Source organism: Salvelinus namaycush, chromosome 5, assembly GCF_016432855.1.
Source record: "Salvelinus namaycush isolate Seneca chromosome 5, SaNama_1.0, whole genome shotgun sequence".
Lineage (NCBI taxonomy): Eukaryota > Metazoa > Chordata > Actinopteri > Salmoniformes > Salmonidae > Salvelinus > Salvelinus namaycush.
The window spans coordinates 38126172-38151808 of record NC_052311.1 but is presented as its reverse complement, the minus strand read 5'-3'; the positions used below and the strand labels follow the sequence as shown (position 1 = coordinate 38151808).

Here is a 25637-nt window from a genome sequence, read left to right as displayed (position 1 = left end):
TTTTGGTACCCTTCCCCAGATCTGTGCCTCAACACAATCCTGTCTCAGAGCTCTACGGACAATTCCTTTGACCTCACAACTTAGTTTTTGGTCTGACATGCACTGTCAATTGTGGAAACTTATATAGGCAGGTGTGTGCCTTTCCAAATCATGTCCATTCAATTGAATTTACCACAGGTGGACTCCAATGAAGTTGTAGAAACATCCCAAGGATGATCAATGGAAACAGGATGCACCTGAACTCAATTTTGGGTCTGAATACTTATGTAAATAAGGTATTTCCGGTGTTTTTTTTATACATTTGCAAAAAGAATTTTTTTTTTTTTTGCTTTGTCATTATGGGGTATTGTGTGTAGATTGATGAGGAACAAAAGTATGTCATCCATTTTAGAATAAGGGTGTATCAGAATAAAGTGTGGAAAAGGTCAAGGGGTCTGAATACTTTCCGAATGCACTGTACATGTATCAACATGAAGGAGTAGAACAAAGTGAAGACAGGATTCAAGTCAGTCTGTGGGATTGACACGATTAAATTAAGTGACAGGTTAGGCATCCCGTTTGATTGGCATTGGATCAGTCTTATGACATACCAGGTTGGCCCATCACAAAAAGTGGCAAACACATAAAATTGTTCTTCATCCTCCTATGTCTCGATGACTCTCATCTATTTATCATAGCACTGCCAAATTGGAAAATGTATTACGCAAAGCACTGTTTTTCATGTAGCCCATTGAAATCATTCCATTGAGTTGTACTATATCTTCCCCAGTGTTAGTGGACGGTAAGGCAGTTTGTGGTAGAGATATCTTGTATTCACCACAGTAGACTGCATTTGCTGTGGCTCTTGGAGAGACCGGAACACTTCCATGTAGAGTCAAATTCTGTTTTTAGCTCCGGACTCTCATCAACAAGACAAAAAACTGCCCGGGCCATCCATGTTTGAAGAACAATGATGAAAGGCAGGGTAACCTCTCCACAGGTACTCTCTCATGTTTCTCCATCGTTGACGCCACAGAAACATTTAGCACAAAAGAGCTCCAGTCCAGAGGCAAAGACCAAAAACGCACAAAAACGAAGCTGAAAGTATCATAAATGAAAACAACATCGTCAACAATAAAATGGAGGAAACCACAGCTGTACATTAAAGGGTTAAAAGTGAGGAGCACTTCCCCCTTTTTTTATATTCTTGTCCTTCACAACACCTTAGGCCCATTAATCCAAACAATAAAGTAAATGTTGAGGGGGTCACAGGGTATGTAACCCAGTCAGCAGTCACAGCCCACGAGATGCACCAGCTATGGAACATTGCTATCTCATGCTATCTTCTATGCAGTCCAAGTACTCCAGGATAAGGTCGTAGCAGAATCGGTATTGGTCCTGCAGAATACACACGTACATGCATTAGTTACATACATCAACAATGGTAGTGATATGTAGGGTTAGGATCAAATCCATTTAAACTCAGGAACTGAAAAATGTAAAAAGCTTCAATAAAAGATAACTTTTTAAGTCTTGAATTGAAATTCAATGTCATCTTAGGCCCGATCCCTACTTCGGAATGTAGGCCTTTCCTACACATGCCTTTCCCACACACCTCTCAGTATTTAGTATTCAGACGTACCTTTTTCGGTATTCTAAATAAATGTAATTCAATTGCTGAAAACCCTCCCACTGGCTGAGCCAACAGATTTTCTCGTCGAAATTTCATTCAATAGGGTTTTTAGTACATTTATTGTATCTTAAGTCATCCCGTTAAATATGGTGCTCCTTTAATACTTTACAAAATATATATATAAACGCAACATGCAACAATTTCAATGGTTTTACTGAGTTACAGCTCATATAAGGAAATCAGTCAATTTAAATAAATTCCTGGGACCCTAATCTATGGATTTCACATGACTGGGCAGGGGCACAGCCATGGATGGGCATAGGCCCACCCACTTGGGAACCAGGTTACACATGGTCTGAGATTGTGAGGCCGGTTGGACGTACTGCCAAATTCTCTAAAACGACGTTGGATGCGGCTAATGGTACAGAAATTAACATTAAATTATCTTGCAACAGATCTGGTTGACATTCCTGCAGTCAGCATGCCAATTGCTTGCTCCCTCAAAACTTGAAACATCTGTGTCATTGTGTTGTGTGACTAAACACCACATTTTCGAGTGGCCCTTTATTGTCCCCAGCACAAGATGCATCTGTGTAATGATCATGCTGTTTAATCAGATTCTTGATATGCCACACCTGTCAGGTGGATGGATTATCTTGGCAAAGGAGAAATGCTCACTAACAGGAATGTAAACAAATTTGTGCACAACATTTGAGAGAAATATGGAATTTATGCATATGGAACATACACTTTACATGTTGTGTTTATATTTTTGTTCAGTATAGTTAGAATTTTGTCGACAGACTAGAATACATTACTTGCACATTCATCTTCTGCACATCTATCACTCCAGTGTTTAATTGCTATATCGTAATTACCTTGCCACTATGGCCTATTTTATTGTATTACCTCCCTTATCTTACCTCATTTGCAAAACCTGTATATAGACTTTTTCTACTTGTATTATTGACTGTACAGTCTTGGCCAAAAGTTTTGAGAATGACACAAATATAAATGTTCACAAAGTCTACTGCCTCAGTTTGTATGATGGCAATTTGCATATACTCCAGAATGTTATGAAAAGTGATCAGATGAATTGCAATTAATTGCAAAGTCCCTCTTTGCCATGCAAATGAACTGAATCCCCCAAAAACATTTCCACTGCATTTCAGCCCTGCCACAAAAGGACCAGCTGACATCATGTCAGTGATTCTCTCGTTAACACAGGTGTGAGTGTTGGCGAGGACAAGGCTGGAGATCACTCTGTCATGCTGATTGACTTTGAATAACAGACTGGAAGCTTCAAAAGGAGGGTGGTGCTTGGAATCATTGTTCTTCCTCTGTCAACCATGGTTACCTGCAAAGAAACATGTGCTGTCATCATTGCTTTGCACAAAAAGGGCTTCACAGGCAAGGATATTGCTGCCAGTAAGATTGCATCTAAATCAACCATTTATCGGATCATCAAGAACTTCAAGGAGAGCGGTGCAATTGTTGTGAAGAAGGCTTCAGGGCGCCCAAGAAAGTCCAGCAAGCTCCAGAACCTAAAGTTGATTCAGCTGCGGGATCGGGGCACCACCAGTACAGAGCTTGCTCAGGAATGGCAGCAGGCAGGTGTGAGTGCATCTGCACGCACAATGAGGCGAAGACTTTTGGAGGATGGCCTGGTGTCAAGAAGGGCAACAAAGAAGCCACTTCTCTCCAGGAAAAACTTCAGGGACAGACTGATATTCTGCAAAAGGTACAGGGATTGGACTGCTGAGGACTGGGGTAAAGTCATTTTCTCTGATTAATCCCCTTTCCGATTATTTGGGGCATCCGGAAAAAAGCTTGTCCGGAGAAGACAAGGTGAGCGCTACCATCAGTCCTGTGTCATGCCAACAGTAAAGCATCCTGAGACCATTCATGTGTGGGGTTGCTTCTCAGCCAAGGGAGTGGGCTCACTCACAATTTTGCCTAAGAACACAGCCATGAATAAAGAAGGGTACCAACACATCCTCCGAGAGCAACTTCTCCCAACCATCCAGGAACAGTTTGGTAACGAACCTTTTCCAGCATGTTGGAGCGCCTTGCCATTAGGCAAAAGTCATAACTAAGTGGCTCGGGGAACAAAACATCGATATTTTGGGTCCATGGCCAGGAAACTCCCCAGACCTTAATCCCATTGAGAACTTGTGGTCAATCCTCAAGAGACGGGTGGACAAACAAAATCCCACAAATTCTGACAAACTCCAAGCATTGATTATGCAAGAATGGGCTGCCATCAGTCAGGATGTGGCCCAGAAGTTAATTGACAGCATGCCAGGGCAGATTGCAGCGGTCTTGAAAAAGAGGGTCAACACTGCAAATATTGACTCTTTGCATCAACTTTATGTAATTGTCAATAAAAGCCTTTGACACTTATGAAATGTTTGTAATTATACTTCAGTATTCCATAGTAACATCTGACAAAAATATCAAAAGACACTGAAGCAGCAAACTTTGTGGAAATTAATATTTGTGTCATTCTCAAAACTTGTATGTTTGTTTCTTCCATATGTAACTCTGTGTTGTTGTATGTGTCGAACTGCTTTGCTTTATCTTGGTCAGGTCGCAGTTGTAAATGAGAACTTGTTCTCAACTAGCCTCCCTGGTTAAATAAAGGTTACATATTTATTTAATTTTCTTTTAAACATTGAAAGAACGGGTTCAGAATATGAGGGATCAATGAAAGAATGCCTTCTAAATACATGCATATTTCGTCTCCATTTCAGCATCAACTGGTAGATGAAAAAATATTCTGATCTTGTAGATTATTTAGGTTTCGGAAAGTATTTATGAATCATAAAACCAGGTTTGGAGAGCCTTTACGCAGGAAAGAAAGAAAACAGTGGTTTGATTCTGTCACGAATACTACCGAAGCTGGCTCCCCTTCCCGTTCGGGTGGTGCTCGGCGGTCGTCTTCGCTGGTCTACTAGCTGCCACCGATCCCTTTTTCCTTTTCGTTTATGTCTGTCTAATTGTTTTCACCTGTTCCTTGTTGGGGTTTTGGGAGGTGTACTATTTAGTTTCGTTTCACCCGCTAGTGTTTGTGCGGGCTTATTGGTTGTCATTGTACGTCGGAGGTGGATTATTGATTTTGGGTTTTCCCTGTCCAGTTTATTTAACGGTGGTCTTTGGGTTGTGTTTGCGCCTGTGTTTTGGCGTCACCCCTTTTGTACCTGTTCCTGTTGACTGTGGACATTAAAGCGTTTGTTCCCGTGAAACTTCTGCTCTCTGCGCCTGACTCTACACCCATCATTCTCCTGACGTTACAGATTCATTCTGAAAATTGCCACATTCAGTTCTTCAACCCATGGTAATGTTGGAAGATTAGTGTAGATATAATTAAAATAGGGAGAATATCGTTGTCTATTGCCTGCATTAACCATGGAAGTGTTTGATGACACGGTCAAGTATTGCGCCATGCGCTCTAATTCATAATGATTAAATTAGCCTACATGTCTTATTTTATATTATCAACTGTTAGTAATGATCCTCAGCAACAACTGAACGGCCATGAAGCGTTTACAGAGGAAGTAAATGAAAGTAAACAAAACAATGTAATTAAACTGAATAATAAGATAGGCAATATCAACTGAAAGGAACTAACAGTAAATCAAATCAAAATCAAATAACATTTTATTGTTCGCTGAATATTTTTGGTTTTAGGCCTACTGACAGTCGATACTGATATTTAACATGATAGAAATAGGAGACAGAGAAAGTCGGGGTAGCCAATCATTATGACATTCGAGAGTGCCCTGCAAGTTAAAAGGCCATAAGTACAATTTAAATTCTGCATAATGGCACAGCATTTTATAAACTTTACTCTGGGAAAGTTGATATGTTGACATGCTTCAGTTTGCTGCCATATGACTGGTTTCACATTTGTCTGCAATCATAAGGTAAAATAGATCTAAAATAAGTGTAATTTATATTTACAATCACCTTATCCAAACGGATTACTTATTTACCTAGCTCTTATCAATAGATCTTATCAAATTGTAAATTACACTGCATGGAGAATGGTGTTATTTCCATGGGGAAAACATTTAGATTATTTTTCCACTTGGACCTTATTCATGGTTTCCTCAATCATGGTTTCCTCGCATGTAAATGTGGTGGAAATATTAGGGAATTAAGTCAAAGTCATAATACAGCGTATCTGTAGACACACCTCTGCCATTCGAGCTCCACCTCAAGCTTATTCGAGCTCCACCTCAAACGAATAGTGGGTGAATAGCATGCTATGTTCATGCTTAAATTCAAGGTCGGAATACGCATAGAGAGAAAAGCGCATAAAAAGGCAATTATGTTCCATTTATGTGTGCTTAACCCGGGACGGAATTCCTCGCTAAAATACTCCAAAGCTAAATTGCAGCTCCACTCCACCTACCAGTGACTCCACCATGTTGGGTTTGGAGTTGCGGAGCGTCTTGATGGAGTAGAAGATGTCCACCATGTTCTGGTACTGGATCATCTCCAGCAGGATGGTGCTGGCACAGAATGTCCCACTGCGCCCACCGCCATTCCTATAAGACAGGGAGGAGTTGTTAGAGAAGGAGGAGTTGAAACACAACCTTCAGTGTGAAGATGCTAGGATTTTAGTATTTAGTAGGATCCCCAATTAGCTGATGCCGAGGCAGCGGCTACTCTTCCTGGGGTCCAAACAGGAAACAACACAACAGATAAAATGCATAATATACACAAATATACATAGCAGCAATACATTTACATTACAATTTATCCATTCAGCAGACGCTCCCATCCAGAGTGGCCACAGCTAGAGCATTCATCCTGACTAGTCTCCCAGTCCCTGCAGCTAAAAAACATCCCCACAGCATGATGCTGCCACGACCATGCTTCACCGTAGTGATGGTTTCCTCCTCAGGTTTCCTCCAGATGTGACGCTTGGCATTTAAGCTAAAGAGTTCAATCTTAGTTTCATCAGACCAGAGAATCTTGTTTCTCATGGTCTGAGAGTCCGATGAAAACGTGCTCCAGAATGCTCAGGACCTCAGAGTGAGGCGAAGGTTCACCTTCCAATGGGACAATGACCCTAAGCACACAGCCAAGACAACGTAGGAGTGGCTTCGAGACAAGTCTCTGAATGTCCTTGAGTGGCCCAGCCAGAGCCCGGACTTGAACCCGATCAAACATCTCTGGAGAGACCTGAAAATAGCTGTGCAGCAGCACTCCCCAACCAACCTGACAGAGCTTGAGAATATCTGCAGAGAAGAATGGGAGAAACTCCCCAAATATAGGTAGGCCAGACTTGTAGCGTCATACCAAAGAAGACTATGCTGTAATTGCTGCCAAAGGTGCTTCAACAAAGTACTGAGTAAACTGTCTGAATAGTTATGTAAATGTATTATTTAAGTTGAACAGTTTTATTAAATTAGCAAAAATTTCTAAAACCATGTTTTTGCTTTGTCATTATGGAGTATTGTGTAGATTGATGAGGGAATTTAATTTTTTTGAATAAGGCTACAACGTAACAAAATGTGGAAAAGTCAATGGGTCTGAATACTTTCCAAAGGCATGTATACTGTTGAGTCGTCAACATACATGGACACACAGGCTTTATTCAAGGTCAATGGAAGGTCATTAGTAAACACAGAAAACAACAATGGTCCAAGCCAACTGCCCTGTCGTACACCCCACTCAAACGAATTTGCATTAGAGAGGCTTCCTTTCTGGACTACCCATCCCGGATCCGGGATCATTCTCATTAGAAACGCTACCTAGCATAGCATAGCCTAGCGCCACAGGGATATAATATAATATAATTTCATGAAATCACAAGTCCAATACAGCAAATGAAAAATAAACATCTTGTGAATCCAGCCAACATGTCCGATTTTTAAAATGTTTTATAGCGAAAACACAACATATATTTATGTTAGCTCACCACAATATCCAAAAATACACCGCCATTTTTTCACAGAAAAGATAGCTTTCACAAAACCCACAAATAGAGATAAAATTAATCACTAACCTTTGAACAACTTCATCATATGACAGTCATATGACATCATGTCATACAATACATTTATGTTTTGTTCGATTATGTGCATATATATAGCCACAAAACGTGGTTTTACATTGGCGCCATGTTCAGAAATGGCTCCAAAATAGCGAAAGTAATTACAGATAGCAATGTGAAATACAGAAATACTCATCATACACTTTGATGAAAGATACATGTTGTACATATAATTAAAGATACACTGGTTCTTAATGCAACCGCTGTGTTAGATTTAAAAAATAACTTTAGTAAAAAGCACAGCATGCAATAATCTGAGACAGCGCTCAGCCATTCTCCGCCATGTTGGAGTCAACAGAAATACGAAATTACATCATAAATATTCCCTTATCTTTGATGATCTTTCATCAGAATGCAGTGCCAGGAATCCTAGTTCCACAATAAATCGTTTTTTTGTTTTATAATGTCCATTACTTCTGTCGAATTAGCAACTTTGGCTAGCATGTGTAGTACACATGTCCAAACACTTGCGCAATTGAACGAAAACATCGAACGAAAACTTCAAAAAGTGATATTACAAATCAAATAAACTGGTGAAACTCAGTTGAGAATCAATCTTCAGGATGTTTTTCTCATATATATCCAATAACGTCCCAAACGGAGCATTTCTTCATGTCTATCTATCGCATTGCAGACAAGGAGATCACATGCGTAGTCTGCGTGGCCAAGAACTGGCAATCTGCCTGACCAGTCACTCCATTGGCTCTCATCCGGTCCCACATCAAGCTATATGCGTCATTCCACGTTCTACTGCCTGTTGACATCTAGTGGAAGGCGTATGAAGTGCATACAGATCCATAAATATAAGGCAATTGAATAGGCGATGCCTTTCACAGCGACCCATTTCAGATTTTTCACTTCCTGTTTGGAAGTTTGCCTGCCATATGAGTTCTGTTTTACTCACAGATATAATTCAAACAGTTTTAGAAACTTCAGAGTGTTTTCTATCCAATAGTAATAATAATATGCATATCATATGATCTAGGACAGAGTACGAGGCCGTTTAATTTGGGCATCAATTCATCCAAAAGTGAAAATGTCGCCCCTATCCCTAAAGAAGTTATTAAAGAAAACCCTCTGTGTTCTATTGGACAGGTAACTGTCCATCCATGATAAATCAGAGGATGTTAATCCATAACACCTACATTCTTTCAACAACATGTTATGAACAGTGATATCAAAGCCTGCACGGAAGTATAACAAAACAGCTCCCACAATCACATTATTATAATTTTCTTTCAGTCAATCAGTCATTTGTGTCAGTGTAGGTAGGAGGCATGTTGTGTGTCCTCCCCTATAAGCATAGTCTGTAAAAAAACATCTGTAAAATAACATTGTATTCGGTCCAACACAATTTCTTCCAAAAGCTCGCTAAGCACCGTTAACAAGCTGATTGGTCTGCTGTTTGAACCATTAAAGGGTGCTTTGCTATTTTTGGGCAGTGGAATGACCTTCGCCTCCATCCAGGCCTGAGGGCACACTGTCTTCTAGGCTTAGATTGAAGATGTGGCAAATAGGAGTCGCAATGTATTCCGTTACCAACGTCTGTAATTTACCATCCAGGTTGTCGGTTCCACGTGGTTTATCCTTATTTATAGATAGCAATAATTTTTTCTGCTCACTTTGCCGAATTCAAAGCTACAGTGCTTGTGTTTCATTATTTGGTCCATTATGTATGAATATGAACTCAGCATTTGTTGTTTGCATGTCATGCCAAAGTTAGCTAATCTAGTCAACAAAAAAGTTTTAAAGAGGTTGGCAATATCAAAGGGTTTTGTTATTTTACATTTTTTTGCACCAAAAAAACAACCATACATATACAGTATATACATTTTTAACGGGGTGCAGGTGTGGTTGGAAGCACAAGGGCTTATATGAAAACCATACTACAAAAAAACTATATACAGTACATATTGTAAGTTCCAAAATATGTGTGCATGTGAGAGTTAGGCTATTTGGAGGAGATTACTGAGTAGTTTGGTTCATCAGGCTGACCCCCAGTCTCCGCTTGAAGTTATTGAGGGATGATGATGTTTCAGCAATGTGAAGATAAGAATTCCAGAGTATGGTACCTCTGTATCTGATAGAGAATTGACTATGTGAGGTGCGGCATTGGGGAGGGTGAAGGTTATTGTGTCTTGTGTTGTATAGATGAATTTCAGAATGAACCTGGACGAATCCATTGAAGGGTTTAGGTACACTGTGGGAGGTATGAGTATTTGTAGATGAAAGTGCATAATTGGCATACATTATTGTCGGAAAATAGATATATTGAGTTTCAGATGGAGAGCAGATGGAGCTAGGTAATTAGAGTTGGCTAGTCTTTTTGTATGATGAGTACTTTGTTTAGGTAGGAGGCATACGTACAGTACTGGCCCAGGCAATATTACAGTAAATGAGATATGGTTAAATTAAGCTATTGTATAGAGTTAGGAAGCAAGCCTGATGAACCAAACCACTAATCTTCCATCACTTCGCTGCAAAATAATTGAATATGATGTTTCCAGGATAACTTTTCATCAATTAATACTCTGAAAATGACTTCCCACCAATTGAGATGATGGATATTTTTTCTGTATAATATTTCTTATTCATACTAGTGAATTCAATAAAGTAGGATTTTTTTTTACATTTAAAGATAATTTGTTCAGAAGATTTGGCCATGACTGAGTTGGCTTTATTAATTAGTGAATAAAAATTATTGTGATAAAATCAAATTAGTAACATCAGCAAAGAAAATGGGAAGTAACTGTTAGGAACTCTTAAACAGATCATCAACCCTTTTGTTGGTAGAATCAATAAAGAGTTGCAGGAAGAACTCAGCGTTATTTTCCAGCAGATCTATTAGATCTTTATAGAACTATTTTCATTGATAAAGTAGTTAATGGAGTGTAGTGCTTGAGACGTATTACTCTTCCACATTGAGTTTTGCAGAGTTTTTCTAGTATTAGCCATGCTACAAGCTTGTTGTGAGCTAAAATGAGTTCGCAAACACAACCCACACCCCAAAAACAAGTACTGCCAGTGAAATGGCAAACACACAAGCAACACACAGGCACCAGTATGATAAACAGAGAGAAAGCGGACAACTTGCTCACTGTATGGATCCTGGCTGCACTTTAATAAATGAGCGGAAGATGACCAACCTGCACATTAGTGCTGTGGATACAAGCAGTATGCGGTGCATTAACTTCTCTAGGATGGGGGCAGCATTTTCACATTTGGATGAAAAGCGTGCCCAGAGTAAACTGCCTCCTACTCAGTCCCAGATGCTAATATATGCATATTATTAGTAGTATTGGATAGAAAACACTCTGAAGTTTCTAAAACTGTTTGAATCATGTCTGTGACTATAACAGAACTTATTTGGCAGGCAAAAACCCGAGGACAAACCAATCAGATTTTATTTTTTTGAGGTCACTCTCTTTTCAATGGTTTTTTATTGGGAATCCAGATTTCTAAGGGAACTTCCTGCAGTTCCTATCACTTCCACTGGATGTCAACAGTCTTTAGAAATTGGTTGAGGTTTTTCCTTTGAGAAATGAAGAAGTAGCCATGTTCAGAATGAGGCTCCAGTGAAGTGTACTGTTTGTTAGAGGCGCGTGACCAGAAAGCATGCTCCACATTGTTTTCCTCCGGTATTGAACACAGATCCTCCCGTCTTCAATTTTATCGATTATTTACGTTAAAAAATACCTAAAGTTGTATTACAAAAGTAGTTTGAAATGTTTGGACAAAGCTTACAGGTAACTTTTGAGATATTTTGTAGTCACGTTGTGCAAGTTGGAACCAGTGTTTTTCTGGATGAAACGTGCCAAATAAATGGACATTTTGGATATATAGCGACGGAATTAATCGAACAAAAAGGACCATTTGTGATGTTTATGGGACATATTGGAGTGCCAACAGAAGAAGCTCGTCAAAGGTACGGCATGAATTATATCTTTATTTCTGCGTTTTGTGTCGCGCCGGGAGGGATGAAATATGATGGTCTGTGATTGTTAGCTGGGGTGCTATCCTCAGATAATAGCATTGTTTGCTTTCGCCGTAAAGCATTTTTGAAATCTGACACGTTGGCTGGATTCACAACAAGTGTAGCTTTAATTTGGTATATTCAATGTGTGATTTCATGAAAGTAATTTATTTGAATTTGGCGCTCTGCATTTTCACTGGATGTTGGCCAGGTGGGACGCTACCGTCCCACATATCCCAGAGAGGTAGCCAAAACACTGGTCAAAGATGCTTGGAGAAGACCGCGGTAGGAGCATTCACTTACCCACTGAACGAGCTGTGTGAACGAGCAGCGTGAACAACGTCAGAGTCCTTCCGGGTGCCAACCTGGTTGATACTATTATGAATGAGCCATTAGCCTCAATGAAGGACGGAGCTGAGTTAGCTTAGAGTTAGCTTAGTTAAAAAGCCTATAATTTCATTTTACCGCTTCTCTCTCCCGGATCTGGGATCCTCCTCATCAAAAAAGCTGAATAGAGAGGCCTCCCGGGTGGCGCAGTGGTCTAGGGCACTGCATCGCAGTGCTAACTGCGCCACCAGAGTCTCTGGGTTCGCGCCCAGGCTCTGTCGCAGCCGGCCGCGACCGGGAGGTCCGTGGGGCGACGCACAATTGGCATAGCGTCGTCCGGGTTAGGGAGGGTTTGGCCGGTAGGGATATCCTTGTCTCATCGCGCTCCAGCGACTCCTGTGGCGGGCCGGGCGCAGTGCGCGCTAACCAAGGGGGCCAGGTACACGGTGTTTCCTCCGACACATTGGTGCGGCTGGCTTCCGGGTTGGAGGCGCGCTGTGTTAAGAAGCAGTGCGGCTTGGTTGGGTTGTGCTTCGGAGGACGCATGGCTTTCGACCTTCGTCTCTCCCGAGCCCGTACGGGAGTTGTAGCGATGAGACAAGATAGTAATTACTAGCGATTGGATACCACGAAAATTGGGGAGAAAATGGGATAAAAAAAAAAAGAAAAAAAAAGCTGAATAGCATAGCCTAGCCTAACGCGACAGGGATATCATATAATATAATTTCATGAAATCAGAAGTCCAATACAGCAAATGAAAGATAAACATCTTGTGAATCCAGCCAACATTTCCGATTTTTAAAATGTTTTACAGCGAAAACACAATATATATTTATATTAGCTCACCACAATAGCCAAACATACAACGCCATGTTTTCACTATGTTTCCACCGCAAAGGTAGCTTTCACAAAACCCACAAATAGAGATAAAATTAATCACTAACCTTGAACAACTTCATCAGATGACAGTCTTATAACATCATGTTATACAATACATTTATGTTTTGTTCGAAAATGTGCATATTTGAGGTATAATTTGTAGTTTTACATTGCAGCCACCATCACAAATAGCACCAAAACAGCCAGAATAATTACAGAGAGCAACGTGAAATACATAAATACTCATCATAAAACATTTATGAAAAATACATGGTGTACAGCACATGAAAGATAAACATCTTGTGAATCCAGTCAATATTTCCGATTTTTTAAGTGTTTTACAGCGAAAACACAATATACATTTATATTAGCTCTCCACAATAGCCAAACACACAACGCCATGTATTCACTGTAAAGATAGCTTTCACAAAACCCACAAATAGAGATAAAATTAATCACTAACCTTTGGACAACTTCATCAGATGACAGTCTTATAACATCATGTTATACAATACATTTATGTTTTGTTCGAAAATGTGCATATTTAGAGCTACAAATCCTGGTTTTACATTGAGAATACGTAGCCATAATGCACCAAATTGTCCGGAGATATTTTGGACAGTCACGTAATCTAACCAAAAAACTCATCATAAACTTTACTAAAAAATACATGTTGTGCAGCAAATGAAAGATACACTGGTTCTTAATGCAACCGCTGTGTTAGATTAAAAAAAATAACTTTAGTACAACATACAGCATGCAATATTGTGAGACAGCGCTCACATATTCTCCACCTTGTTGGAGCCAACATATACCACAAAAATACGAAATAACATCATAAATATTCTCTTACTTTTGATGATCTTCCATCAGAATGTTGTGCAAGGAGTCCTAGTTCCAGAATAAATCGTTGTTTTGTTTTAGAATGTCCATTTCTTCTGTCGAATTAGCAACTTTGGCTAGCCATGTGGAGCGCGCACATGTCCAAGAACTCTTGGCGCATGGAACGAAAAATTCCAAAATTCCCAATAAACGTTGAATAAACTGGTCAAACTCGGTTGAAAATCCTACTTTATGATGTTTTTCTCATATGTATCCAATGAAATCAGAGCCGGAGCATTTCGTTGTGTATACGTAACGCATTTCAGAAGACTATGTTAGGTTCCCTGGTGCGCAATTGAATACTGACAAAAGAGCGGACCTGTCACTCCAAAAGCTCTCATTCGGTCTCAGATCAAGCTAGACACCCCATTCAACATTCTACTGCCTGTTGACATCTAGTGGAAGGCGTATGAAGTGCATACAGATCCATAAATATAAGCCAGTTGAATAGGCAGGCCCTGACACAGAGCCCCATTTTCAGAATTTTCACTTCCTGTTTGGAAGTTTGCTGCCAAATGAGTTCTGTTTTACTCACAGATATAATTCAAACAGTTTTAGAAACTTGAGAGTTTTCTATCCAATAGTAATAATAATATGCATATTGTATGATCTAGAACAGAGTACAAGGCCGTTTAATTTGGGCATGATTTTTTCCCAAAGTGAAAACAGCGCCCCCTATTAAGAAGTTTTTAAGGTACTCCAGAACTTTTTACTATCATTCTTCATATCATTTATCTTTGTTCCATAGTATAGTTTCTTCTTCTTTTTGTTAAGTTTAGCTATCTGAGTTCTCATATACTGCATGTTTTCCAATCTGCTATGTTGCCAGACTTATTTTTAAGATTTAAAAAAAGCTTTACAGCGAAAGCACACCATGGATTAATCTGAGTACAGCGCTCAGAGACCAAAACAAGCCATACAGATACCCGCCATGTTGTGTAGTCAACAGAAGTCCAAAATAGCATTATAAATATCCACTTACCTTTGATGATCTTCATCGGAATGCACTCCCAGGAATCCCAGTTCCACAATACATGTTTGTTTTGTTCGATAAAGTCCATTATTTATGTCCAAATACCTCCTTTTTGTTCGCGCGTTTCGTTCACAAATCCAAATCCACAAGGCACGAGCACTAGGTCCAGACGAAAAGTCAAAAAAGTTATATTACAGTTCGTAGAAACATGTCAAACGATGTATAGAATCTATCTTAAATCTTCAAAAATCTTCAATAATGTTTCAACCGGACAATTCCGTTGTCTTTAGAAATGAAAAGGAACAGAGCTCGCTCTCACGGCCGTGAGCCTGACTTAGCTCATGGCATTTTGCCAGACCGCTTAGTCAAACAGCTCTTATTCTCTCCCCCTCACAGTAGAAGCCTGAAACAAGGTTCTAGAGACTGTTGACATCTAGTGGAAGCCTTAGGAAGTGCAATCGGACCAAATTTACACTGTATATTGGATAGGCAAAGACTTGAAAACCTAAAAACCTAAGATTTCCCACTTCCTGGTTGGAGTTTTTCTCAGGTTTTTGCCTGCCATATTAGTTATGTTATACTCACATACATCATTCAAACAGTTTTAGAAACTTCAGAGTGTTTTCTATCCAAATCTACTAATAATATGCATATCTTAGCTTCTGGGCCTGAGTAGCAGGCAGTTTACTCTAGGCACGCTTTTCATCCGAACGTAAAAATTGCGCTCCCAGCCATAAGACGTTAATGTAGTCTATTTGTAGTGCTTTTCTGGGATTCTTGATTGTTTTTATTGCTTTACTGGGAGGCTTATTAGAGGTAGACATGACAGTGATATTTACATTTGAGCTGATAGCGCAGGGTGAAGTGCTAACAGTGGGCTTCTTACTAGTGCAAAAGATCTCAGTGCTAACAGTATAACTCAGGTTCATAGGCACATGCTTACCGCTGAGAATATCTGTTGTTTTGACAGAGACATTTAGTTGAAAATATATTAGGTTACTTACATTATGAATGCCAACACCCCTGGGAAAATGTACATTGCAGCAGCACCACAACAGCCCAGCAACAAAATGGTAGGGATTATCTGAGCAGGGTTTGGGTCACTGATAAGTCATTGTCTCAACGCGGCTTTGAAATGTGAAGACAGGGTCCAGTAAGCATGTTGTGTGTGGCATTTTGTGGTGCTAGACGGTCTGGGATATCATCATAAGCTAAAGGAACATTAATAAACAACGGAGGCGAGGCCACATCCTCATTCCTGAAATGCACCCTGGGAAGGCTGACACCAAGTCGCCGCGGCAGCCAATACGGGCAATATTAAGGTAATCAATCGGCGTCAGCAGTTTGGAAGCCTGGAATTTACTGTTGTGACAGCCGGCACATTCTGTATTAAGCCATAATTGATTTCATCGCTATAATCTCTTTCCCGGTTGTCGTGGGTATTGCTGTGTGACAGCACTGAGTGATGTCTTTTTGGACTGTGGTGGCGGAGGTGCACGTGTTGTCATTCAGCAATGTGCATAAGGCTCCATAGCTCTATATTCTTATGAGAGGAGGAGAGTACAGTGCAATGCAGCCAAAAAGCCATGTGGCGCCATGCTTACTGCTCAAACCACCTCTTACACTGATTGATGTTGTTCTGTAGTTCTTGATTGAAGAGGGGCATTCCTGATGGCTGGTACCTGATTGGCTTTGAGCCTTATGAACTGGTGTTTATCAGAGGTAACGCCTACTTCATTGTCTGTGATTGGGTGCTAGCTATGTTGACTGCTGGTGTTTGATTAGGTAAAGGCAAGGCTGACCTCCAGTCTGGGATGAACTAAGCTGGGAGTACTGCTGTTTATGTGTGTATGTTTGTGTATGTCTGTCCCTGTGTGTCAAATCAAAACAAACTTTATTTGTCACATGCTCTGAATACTACAAGTGTATACCTTACCGTGAAATGCTTACTTACAAGCACTTAACCAACAGTGCAGTTCAAGAAGAGCTAAGAAAATATTTACCAAAATAAACTAAAGCAAATAAAATATATTAAAATAAAAAGTAACACAATAACATAACAATAACGAGGCTAAATACAGGGGGTACCGGTACCGTGTCAGTGTGCGGGGGAACAGGTTAGTTAAGGTAATTTGTACATGTAGGTAGGGGTGAAGTGACTATGCATAGATAAGAAACAGCGAGTAGCAGCAGTGTACAAAACAAATGGAGGGGGGTGGTCAATGTAATAGGCCGGTTGCCATTAGAATAATTGTTCATCAGTTTTATGGCTTGGGGGTAGAAGCTGTTAACCTTTTCTCAATAGGGGGGCGCTGTTTTCACTTTGGAAAAAATCGTGCCCAAATTAAACTGCCTCGTACTCAATTCTAGATCGTACAATATGCATATTATTACTATTGGATAGAAAACACTCTGAAGTTTCTAAAACTGTTTGAATTATATCTGTGAGTAAAACAGAATTCATTTGGCAGCAAACTTCCAGATAGGAAGTGAAAAATCTGAAAACGATGCTCTGTTCCAGGGCCTGCCTATTCAATTGCTGAATTTCTATGGATCTGTATGCACTGCATACGCCTTCCACTAGATGTCAACAGGCAGTGGAAGGTGGAATGGGGTGTCTAGCTTGATCTGAGGTCGAACAAGAGCTCTTGGAATGACGTGACCAGAATTTCCTTTCTCTACCTAGGCGCGGGAAGGACATCAGCATTGGCTTCTGAAAAGCGTTCGGTATAGACGGTGGATGTCTCCGGCTCTGATTTTATTTGATATATGTGTTAAAAACATCATAAAGTAGTTTTTTTAAACCGAGTTGTATCAGTTCATTCAACGTTTATTGCGAGTTTTGGAATTTTCCTTTATATGCGTCAGGAGAATTTGGGCATGGTCGCGCCACATGGCTAGCTAAGGTTGCTAATTCGACAGGAGAAGAGGACATTCTAAAACCAAACAACAATTTATTCTGGACAAAGGACTCCTTGTACAAGATTCTGATGGAAGCTCAGCAAAAGTAGGAACCATTTATGATGTTATTTCGTATTTTTGTGTGAAATGTGTAGTCCTATTCTCCGCATTTTTAGCGGGCGCTGTCTCGCAATAACGCAAGCTGTATGTTGTAGTAAAGTTATTTAAAAAAAATCTAACACAGCGGTTGCATTAAGAACTAGTGTATCTTTCATTTGCTGTACAACATGTATTTTTTAGTAAAGTTTATGATGAGTTCTTTGATTAGATTAGGTGACTGTCCAAAATATCTCCGGATAATTTTGTGCATTTTGGCTACGTATTCACATTGTAAAACCACGATTTGTACCTCTAAATATGCACATTTTCGAACAAAACATATGTATTGTGTAACATGATGTTATAGGACTGTCATCTGATGAAGTTTGTCAAGGTTAGTGAATAATTGTATATCTTTTGCTGGTTTTTGCGATCACTACCTTTTGCTGCTGATAAATGCGTTTGTGTGTTTGGCTATTGTGGTAAGCTAATATAATGCTATATTGTGTTTTCGCTGTAAAACACTTAAAAAAATCGGAAATATTGGCTGGATTCACAAGATGTTTATCTTTCATTTGCTGTACACCATGTATTTTTCATATGTTTTATGATGAGTATTTATGTATTTCACGTTGCTCTCTGTAATTATTCTGGCTGCTTCGGTGCTATTTGTGATTGTAGCTGCAATGTAAAACTATGATTTATACCTCAAATATGCACATTTTTCGAACAAAACATAAATGTATGGTGTAACATGTTATAAGACTGTCATCTGATGAAGTTGTTTCTTGGTTAGTGACTAATTATATCTCTATTTGGTCGGTTTTGTGATAGCTACCTATGCGGTAAAAAAATGGTGAAAATATGCGGTTGAGTCGTTTGCTATTGTGGTTAGCTAATAGAAATACATATTGTGTTTTCGCTGTAAAGCATTTTAAAAATCGGAAATGATGGCTGGATTCACAAGATGTGTATCTTTCATTTGCTGTATTGGACTTGTGATTTAATGATATTTATATGCTAGTATTTACTTGTGGCGCTATGCTAGGCTATGCTAGTCAGCTTTTTACTGATGAGGATGCTCCCGGATCCGGGATGGTGATGAAGTAGAAGTTAAGGAGCCTTTTGGTCCTAGACTAGGTGCTCCGGTACTGCTTGCCGTGCGTTAGCAGAGAAAACAGTCTATGACTTGGGTGACTGACAATTTTATGGGCTTTCCTCTGACACCGCCTATTATATAGATCCTGGGTGGCAGGAAGCTTGCCCCCAGTGATGTACTGGGCCGTACACACTACCCTCTGTAGCGCCTTATGTTCAGATGCCGAGCAGTTGCCATACCAGGTGGTGATGCAACCGGTTAGGATGCTCTCAATGGTGCAGCTATAGAACTTTTTGAGGATCTAGGGACCCATGCCAAATCTTTTCAGTCTCCTGAGGGGGAAAAGGTGTTGTGCCCTCTTTACATCCCGTTGATGTTAATGGGGGCCTGTTCGGTCCGCCTTTTCCTGTAGTCCACGATCAGCTCCTTTGTCTTGCTCACATTGAGGGAGAGATTGTTGTCCTGTCACCACACTGCCAGTTCTCTGACCTCCTTCCTATAGGCCATCTCATCGTTGTCGGTGATCAGGCCTACCACTGTTATGTCGTCAGCAAACTTAATGATAGTGTTGGAGTCGTGTTTGGCCACGCAGTCGTGGGTGAACAGGGAGTACTTGAGGGGCCAAAGTACACACCCCTGAGGGGCCCCAGTGTTGAGGATCAGCGTGGCAGACGTTTTGTTGCCTACCCTTACCACCTGGGGGCAGCCCGTCAGGATGTCCAGAATCCAGTTGCAGAGGGAGGTGTTTAGTCCCAGGGTCCTTAGCTTGGTGATGAGGTTCATGGGCACTATGGTGTTGAACGCTGATCTGTAGTCAATGAACAGCAATCTCACATAGGTGTTCCTTTTGTACAGGTGGGAAAGGGCATTGTGGAGTGCAATAGAGATTGCATCATCTTTGGATCTGTTGGGGCGGTATGCGAATTGGCGTGGGTCTAGGGCATCCGGGAGGATGCTGTTGATGTGAGCCATGACCAGCCTTTCAAAGCACTGAGTGCTACGGGCGGTAATCATTTAGGCAGGTTACCTTCGCTTCTTTGGGCACATAGACTATGGCGGTCTGCTTAAAACATGTAGGTATTACAGACTCAGTCAGGGAGAAGTTGAAAATGTCAGTGAAGACACTTGCCAGTTGGTTCGCTCATGCTTTGAGTACACGTCCTGGTAATCCATCTGGCCCCGCGGCTTTGTGGATGTTGACCTGTTTAACTTCTTATGGCTGCAAGGGGCAGTATTGAGTAGCCAGTTAAATCGTGCCCATTTCAAACGGCCTCGTACTCAATTCTTGCTCGTACAATATGCATATTATTATTACTATTGGATAGAAAACACTCTCTAGTTTCTAAAACCGTTTGAATTATTTCTCTGAGTGAAACAGAACTCATTCTGCAGCACATTTCCTGACCAGGAAGTGGAATGTCAGAAATCGATGCTCTGTTCAACTTCCTGCCTATACATGGGCATGATACGTAAGAGTCTACGTACACTTCATACACCTTCCCCTGGTTGTCAAGAGGCGGTGAGAGAAGAAATTTCGTGTTTATCTTGGTCTGAGGTGGAATTAAAGCTCTTTGTATGACGTGACCGTCCATTTCCTGTTTCTGGAGCGCGCGAAAGGGGACATGGATTTGCCTTCTGTTTAGCTGTCGTTATGGACGACTAACATCTCCGGTTTAGATTTTATTTGATACATGTGACCATATCATCGTAAAGTATGTTTTTTCAATATAGTTTAATCAGATTATTGAATTTTTTTCGGGAGTTTTGCCGTGTTCCGTTCTCTGACTTTGTTGACGTTGGAGAGATCCGTGCCACTTGGCAAGTGCCCATGCTAAATCAAGAGGGAAATTTGCCGTTCCAGATCCAAACAACGACTGTTCTGGACAAAGGACACCTTGTCCAACATTCTGACGGAAGATCACCAAAAGTAAGAAACATTTTATGATGCTATTTCTAATATCTGTCGTGCATGTGAACTGGTCGTGGGCGCCCAAGTGTTTCTGGCTATTGTGGCTACGCTAATATAACGCTATATTGTGTTTTCGCTGTAAAACACTTGATAAATCGGAAATATTGTCTGGAATCACAAGATGCCTGTCTTTCAATTGCTGTACACTATGTATTTTTCAGAAATGTTTTATGATGAGTAATTAGGTATTTGACGTTGGTGTCTGTAAATATTATGGCTGCTTTCGGTGCAATTTCTGATTGTAGCTGAAATGTAAACTATGATTTATACCTGAAATATGCAAATTTTTCGAACAAAACATATGCTATACAATAAATATGTTATCAGACTGTCATCTTATGAAGTTGTTTCTTGGTTAGTGGCTATTTGTATCTTTATTTGGTCGAAATTGTGATAGCTACTGATGGAGTAAAAAACTGATGGAGTAAGAAAAGTGGTGTCTTTTGCTAACGTGGTTAGCTAATAGATTTACATATTGTGTCTTCCCTGTAAAACATTTTAAAAATCGGACATGTTGGCTTGATTCACAAGATGTGTACCTTTCATATGCTGTATTGGACTTGTTAATGTGTGAAAGTTAAATATTTAAAAAAAATATATTTTGAATTTCGCGCCCTGCACTTGAGCTGGATGTTGTCATAAGTGTACCGGTGTCGGGCTGCAGCCCAAACAGGTTAAAGGCCTTGCTCACATCGGCTATGGGGAGAGTGATCACACAGTTGTCCGGAATAGCTGGTGCTCTTGTGTATGCTTCAGTGTTGCTTGCCTCGAAGCGAGCACTGAAGCAAACACGAGAGCACCAGTGTGTGTGTGTTTGTGTGTCAGTGATTGTGTTCGTGCATGTGAGCACTCATGTGTGTGTCAGATTGTCAGGAATACTCACAGGCAGTGGACAACGGTGCGGCCATCTCCACACTCCCTCTGCCACTTGTGCACGCGAGTCAGTAGGCTGAGGAAGGCCTTCTTGGAGTCGGGCACGTCGCGGTAGGCTGACCAGCGCAGAAACTGGAACTGACACACTACCAGCTGGCCCTCCTGGAGCTAAGGATAGAAAGAAAACATGAAGCTCATGAGACCTAAATGTGTGTGTGTATGCGTGTGTGTGTGTGCATGAGTTCCTGCCTGCGTGTGCGCGTTCATGTGTGTCCATAAGTGTGTGTGAGATTTATAGCTCTGCTGGTGAGACTGGGACCTGAGGTGTGAAAGAGAGATGTCCATGTGTGCTCAGAGCTATAGCCCAAACCAGCACCTGCATTAATATCACTCTGCCACTGCAGGGGCACACGTAACAGCCTCCAGCCCTACAAGTAAGGAGCTAGGGATGCAGTGTAAATCATGCAGATTGGACTAACACAAACAAATAGGATGCAAGGAGAAGTTACAATCATGGAAGTGGGATTTTCTATGGACCTATTTCTGTTTCACACACACAAACAATTGCACACACCCTCGTTTCACACAGACAAACACACCATTTCCCGACACTATGCTATCTGTGGGATGCATTCTTCCAGGTTGTGTGAGGTGCTGTTTGACAGTGCAGTGTGGAGGAGAGAGGTAGAGAGAGGTAGTGTAGGTGAGGAGGGATGACAGGAGGGGTAGATTGGGGAAAGGAGAATGCCACTCTATGACGGTGGTTATGGGCACCTCCTGTCACACCCTGCCAGCAGGGACAGGCCTCGCATGGAGGGGTCAGTCTGGTAGACAGTGATGCAACACACCTATTCATTTACACACCCACACACAGTACAGCAATGTACACAAACTTAGATCTTTCTACCGTTCTGACAGACAGACGGAGATAATTAAGACACACACACGAAGGCACGTAGGCATACGCACAAGCACGAACATGCACACGCACACCAAACAAAGTCTATATTATTCTTCACAGAGGTAGGGAGGGAATATTGATAGGCATCTTCCTTTTCTTCCTGCCGGCATACTAAGGGGGACTTTGACAACACCAGTACTCCCTGTACTTTGACAACAGAGCTGTCATCTTCAGTTGGGATTGACATGAAGCCTGTTTCATGAGTTCTGCCTGATTCTCTACGTCAGGTACTTGATTTAAATTTGTGACACGCTTTATGAACAAATAAAAAGGGAGAGAAAATGGGCATTTGAGTCTATTACAATATCACACATTGTGGATGTGACATGCATTATGGTCAAAGTCCCCTTTAGTATCCCGGCAGGAAGAAAAGGAAGATGCCCATAAATGTAATGACAAGCAGGTTATTGAAAAAGGGAGACGGTTGTTTTATAGGGTTGAACGCATCTACTGTGTGTGTGTGTGTGTGTGTGTGTGTGTGTGTGTGTGTGTGTGTATACATGCTCTTAGTGACTCACCCTTGTCACATTTTTGACACAGAACAGACGAGTGATGACGTTGTCGTCAGCTGACGTGGACAGGAACTCAACCTCCATTGGCCCATACTGCTGTAGACCAGGCTCTGGCCAGTACTGGACACAGGGCTAGAGAGAGAGAGGAGGGGAAAGAGAGAGACAAAGAGAGACAGGGAGGTAGGGTAGAGTGAAAAAAGGAGGAGGTGGAGGAGGAGGAGAAAATAGTTAATTTGGCATCTTTGGGACCTATAGATCACTGTCAAGAGTCGAATCAATTCACCCCCTAAACCACCCTGTGATGACTCCAAATGTGTTCCAACGGCATGTGATTGGAACTGGTACTGTAACAAAAACTAGCAGACCTTTCTGAAAGGAAGGGTTCTGACATAATTATGAAACAGAGTGAGTGCAGAGAGAGAGAGAGAAAGAGAGAGGGGGAGGGAGAGAGCGAGAGGAAGAGACAAAGTGAATGTGAATGTGTGTGAGAGAGACAGAGCAAGAGTGAGCAACAGAGAAGTGGGCCGGTATTATTAAGAGACAGTCAGGCAGACACTGTGAGATACCTACAAAGAGAAACCTTGAGTTATAGCTTGGGGCTAGGAATTAAAGGTGACATAGCTGAATCTGTAGTTACTGAAATGAAGCGAGGAGTGTTACTGATTCCACAATATCAATGTGGTCAGAGATCAAAGAGACACAATGCAGTGCGGACTAAATGGCGCCGGAGGAGATGGCCGCCGTTTTACGGTCTCCTAACCAATTGTGCTATTATGTGTTTTTTTTCGCGATATTTGTAAATGATCTTGTACATAATGTTTCTGCAACCGTATCTTACGGAAGAAAAGAGCTTCTGGATATCAGGACAGCGATCACTCACCTCGGATTAGACGAAGATTTCTTCAACAACAACAAGCAGGACTCACAGGATATTTTCCAAACACCCCACAGGGCAGACATCCCAATTATTCGCAAAAGGAAGCGACGCAGAGGACGAAGAGCTGGATACCTTGTCCGGACCCGCAGAAGGCAACTAGGAAAGCTGCCGTTACCGTCAATATTACTCGCCAACGTGTAATCATTGGACAATAAACTAGACGAGGTACGATCACGAATATCCTACCAACGGGACATCAAAAACTGTAATATCCTATGCTTCACGGAATCATGGCTGAATGACGACATGGATATCCAGCTAGCATGATACACGCTGCACCGGCAGGACAGAGCAGCACACTTCGGTAAGAAGAGGGGGGGGGAGGGGGGGCGGTCTGTGCATATTTGTAAACAGCTGGTGCACGAAATCTAAGGAAGTCGCTAGATTTTGCTCGCCTGAAGTAGAGTATATTGTGATAAATTGCAGGCTACACTACTTGCCTATAGAATTCTCAGCTATACTTTTCGTGGCTGTTTATTTACCACCACAGACAGATGCTGGCACTAAGACCGCACTCAGTCAGCTGTATAAGGAAATAAGCAAACAGGAAACCAATCACCCAGAGGCGGCGCTCCTAGTGGCCGGAGACTTTAATGCAGGGAAACTTAAATCAGTTCTACCAAATCTCTATCAACATGTTAAATGTGCAACCAAAGGGAAAAACATTCTAGATCACCTGTACTCCACACACAGAGACGCGTACAAAGCTCTCCCTCGCCCTCCATTTGGTGAATCCGATCACAACTCTATCCTCCTGATTCCTGCTTACAAGCAAAAATTAAAGCAGGAAGCACCAGTGACTCGGTCTATAAAAAAAATTGTCAGATGAAGCAGATGCTAAACTCCAGGACTGCTTTGCTTTCACAGACTGGAACATGTTCCGGGATTCTTCCGATGACATTGAGGAATACACCACATCAGTCACTGGCTTTATCAATAAGTGCATTGAGGACGTCGTCCCCACAGTGACTGTACGTACATACCCCAACCAGAAGCCATGGATTACAGGCAACATTCGCACTTAGTTAAAGGGTAGAGCTGCCGCTTTCAAGGTGCAGGACTCTAACCCGGAAGCTTACAAGAAATCCCGCTATGCCCTGCGACGAACCATCAAACAGGCAAAGCGTCAATACAGGGCTAAGGTTGAATCATACTACACTGGCTCCGACGCTCGTCTGATGTGGCAGGGCTTGCAAACTATTACAGACTACAAAAGGGAAGCACAGCCGCGAGCTGCCCAGTGACACAAGCCTACCAGACGAGCTAAATCACTTCTATGCTCGCTTCGAGGCATGCAACACTGAGGCATGCATGAGAGCATCACGCTCTCTGTAGCCGACGTGAGTGAGACCTTTAAACAGGTCATCATACACAAGGCTGCGGGGCCAGACGGATTACCAGGACGTGTGCTCCGGGCATGTGCTGAACAACTGGCAGGTGTCTTCACTGACATTTTCAACATGTCCCTGATTGAGTCTGTAATACCAACATGCTTCAAGCAGACCACCATAGACCCTGTGCCCAAGAACACAAAAGCAACCTGCCTAAATGACTACAGACCCGTAGCACTCAC

The 25637-nt window shown here is 41.5% G+C and overlaps 1 protein-coding gene across 1 annotated transcript in view; it reads right to left on the bottom strand.

Annotated features, from left to right (window-relative positions):
- Positions 1–1217: 1217 nt before the first annotated feature.
- Positions 1218–25637, bottom strand: part of LOC120047098 (receptor-type tyrosine-protein phosphatase U-like) — a 281387-nt gene continuing 256967 nt past the window's right edge. Inside the window, exons 28-31 of the mRNA XM_038992639.1 lie at positions 23134–23259; positions 21665–21816; positions 6030–6165; positions 1218–1377 (exon numbers count right to left, since the gene is read on the bottom strand). Of these exons, the coding sequence (XP_038848567.1) occupies positions 1309–1377; positions 6030–6165; positions 21665–21816; positions 23134–23259 (483 nt within the window). The 3' untranslated portion in view covers positions 1218–1308. The remainder of the gene's footprint in view (positions 1378–6029; positions 6166–21664; positions 21817–23133; positions 23260–25637) is intronic.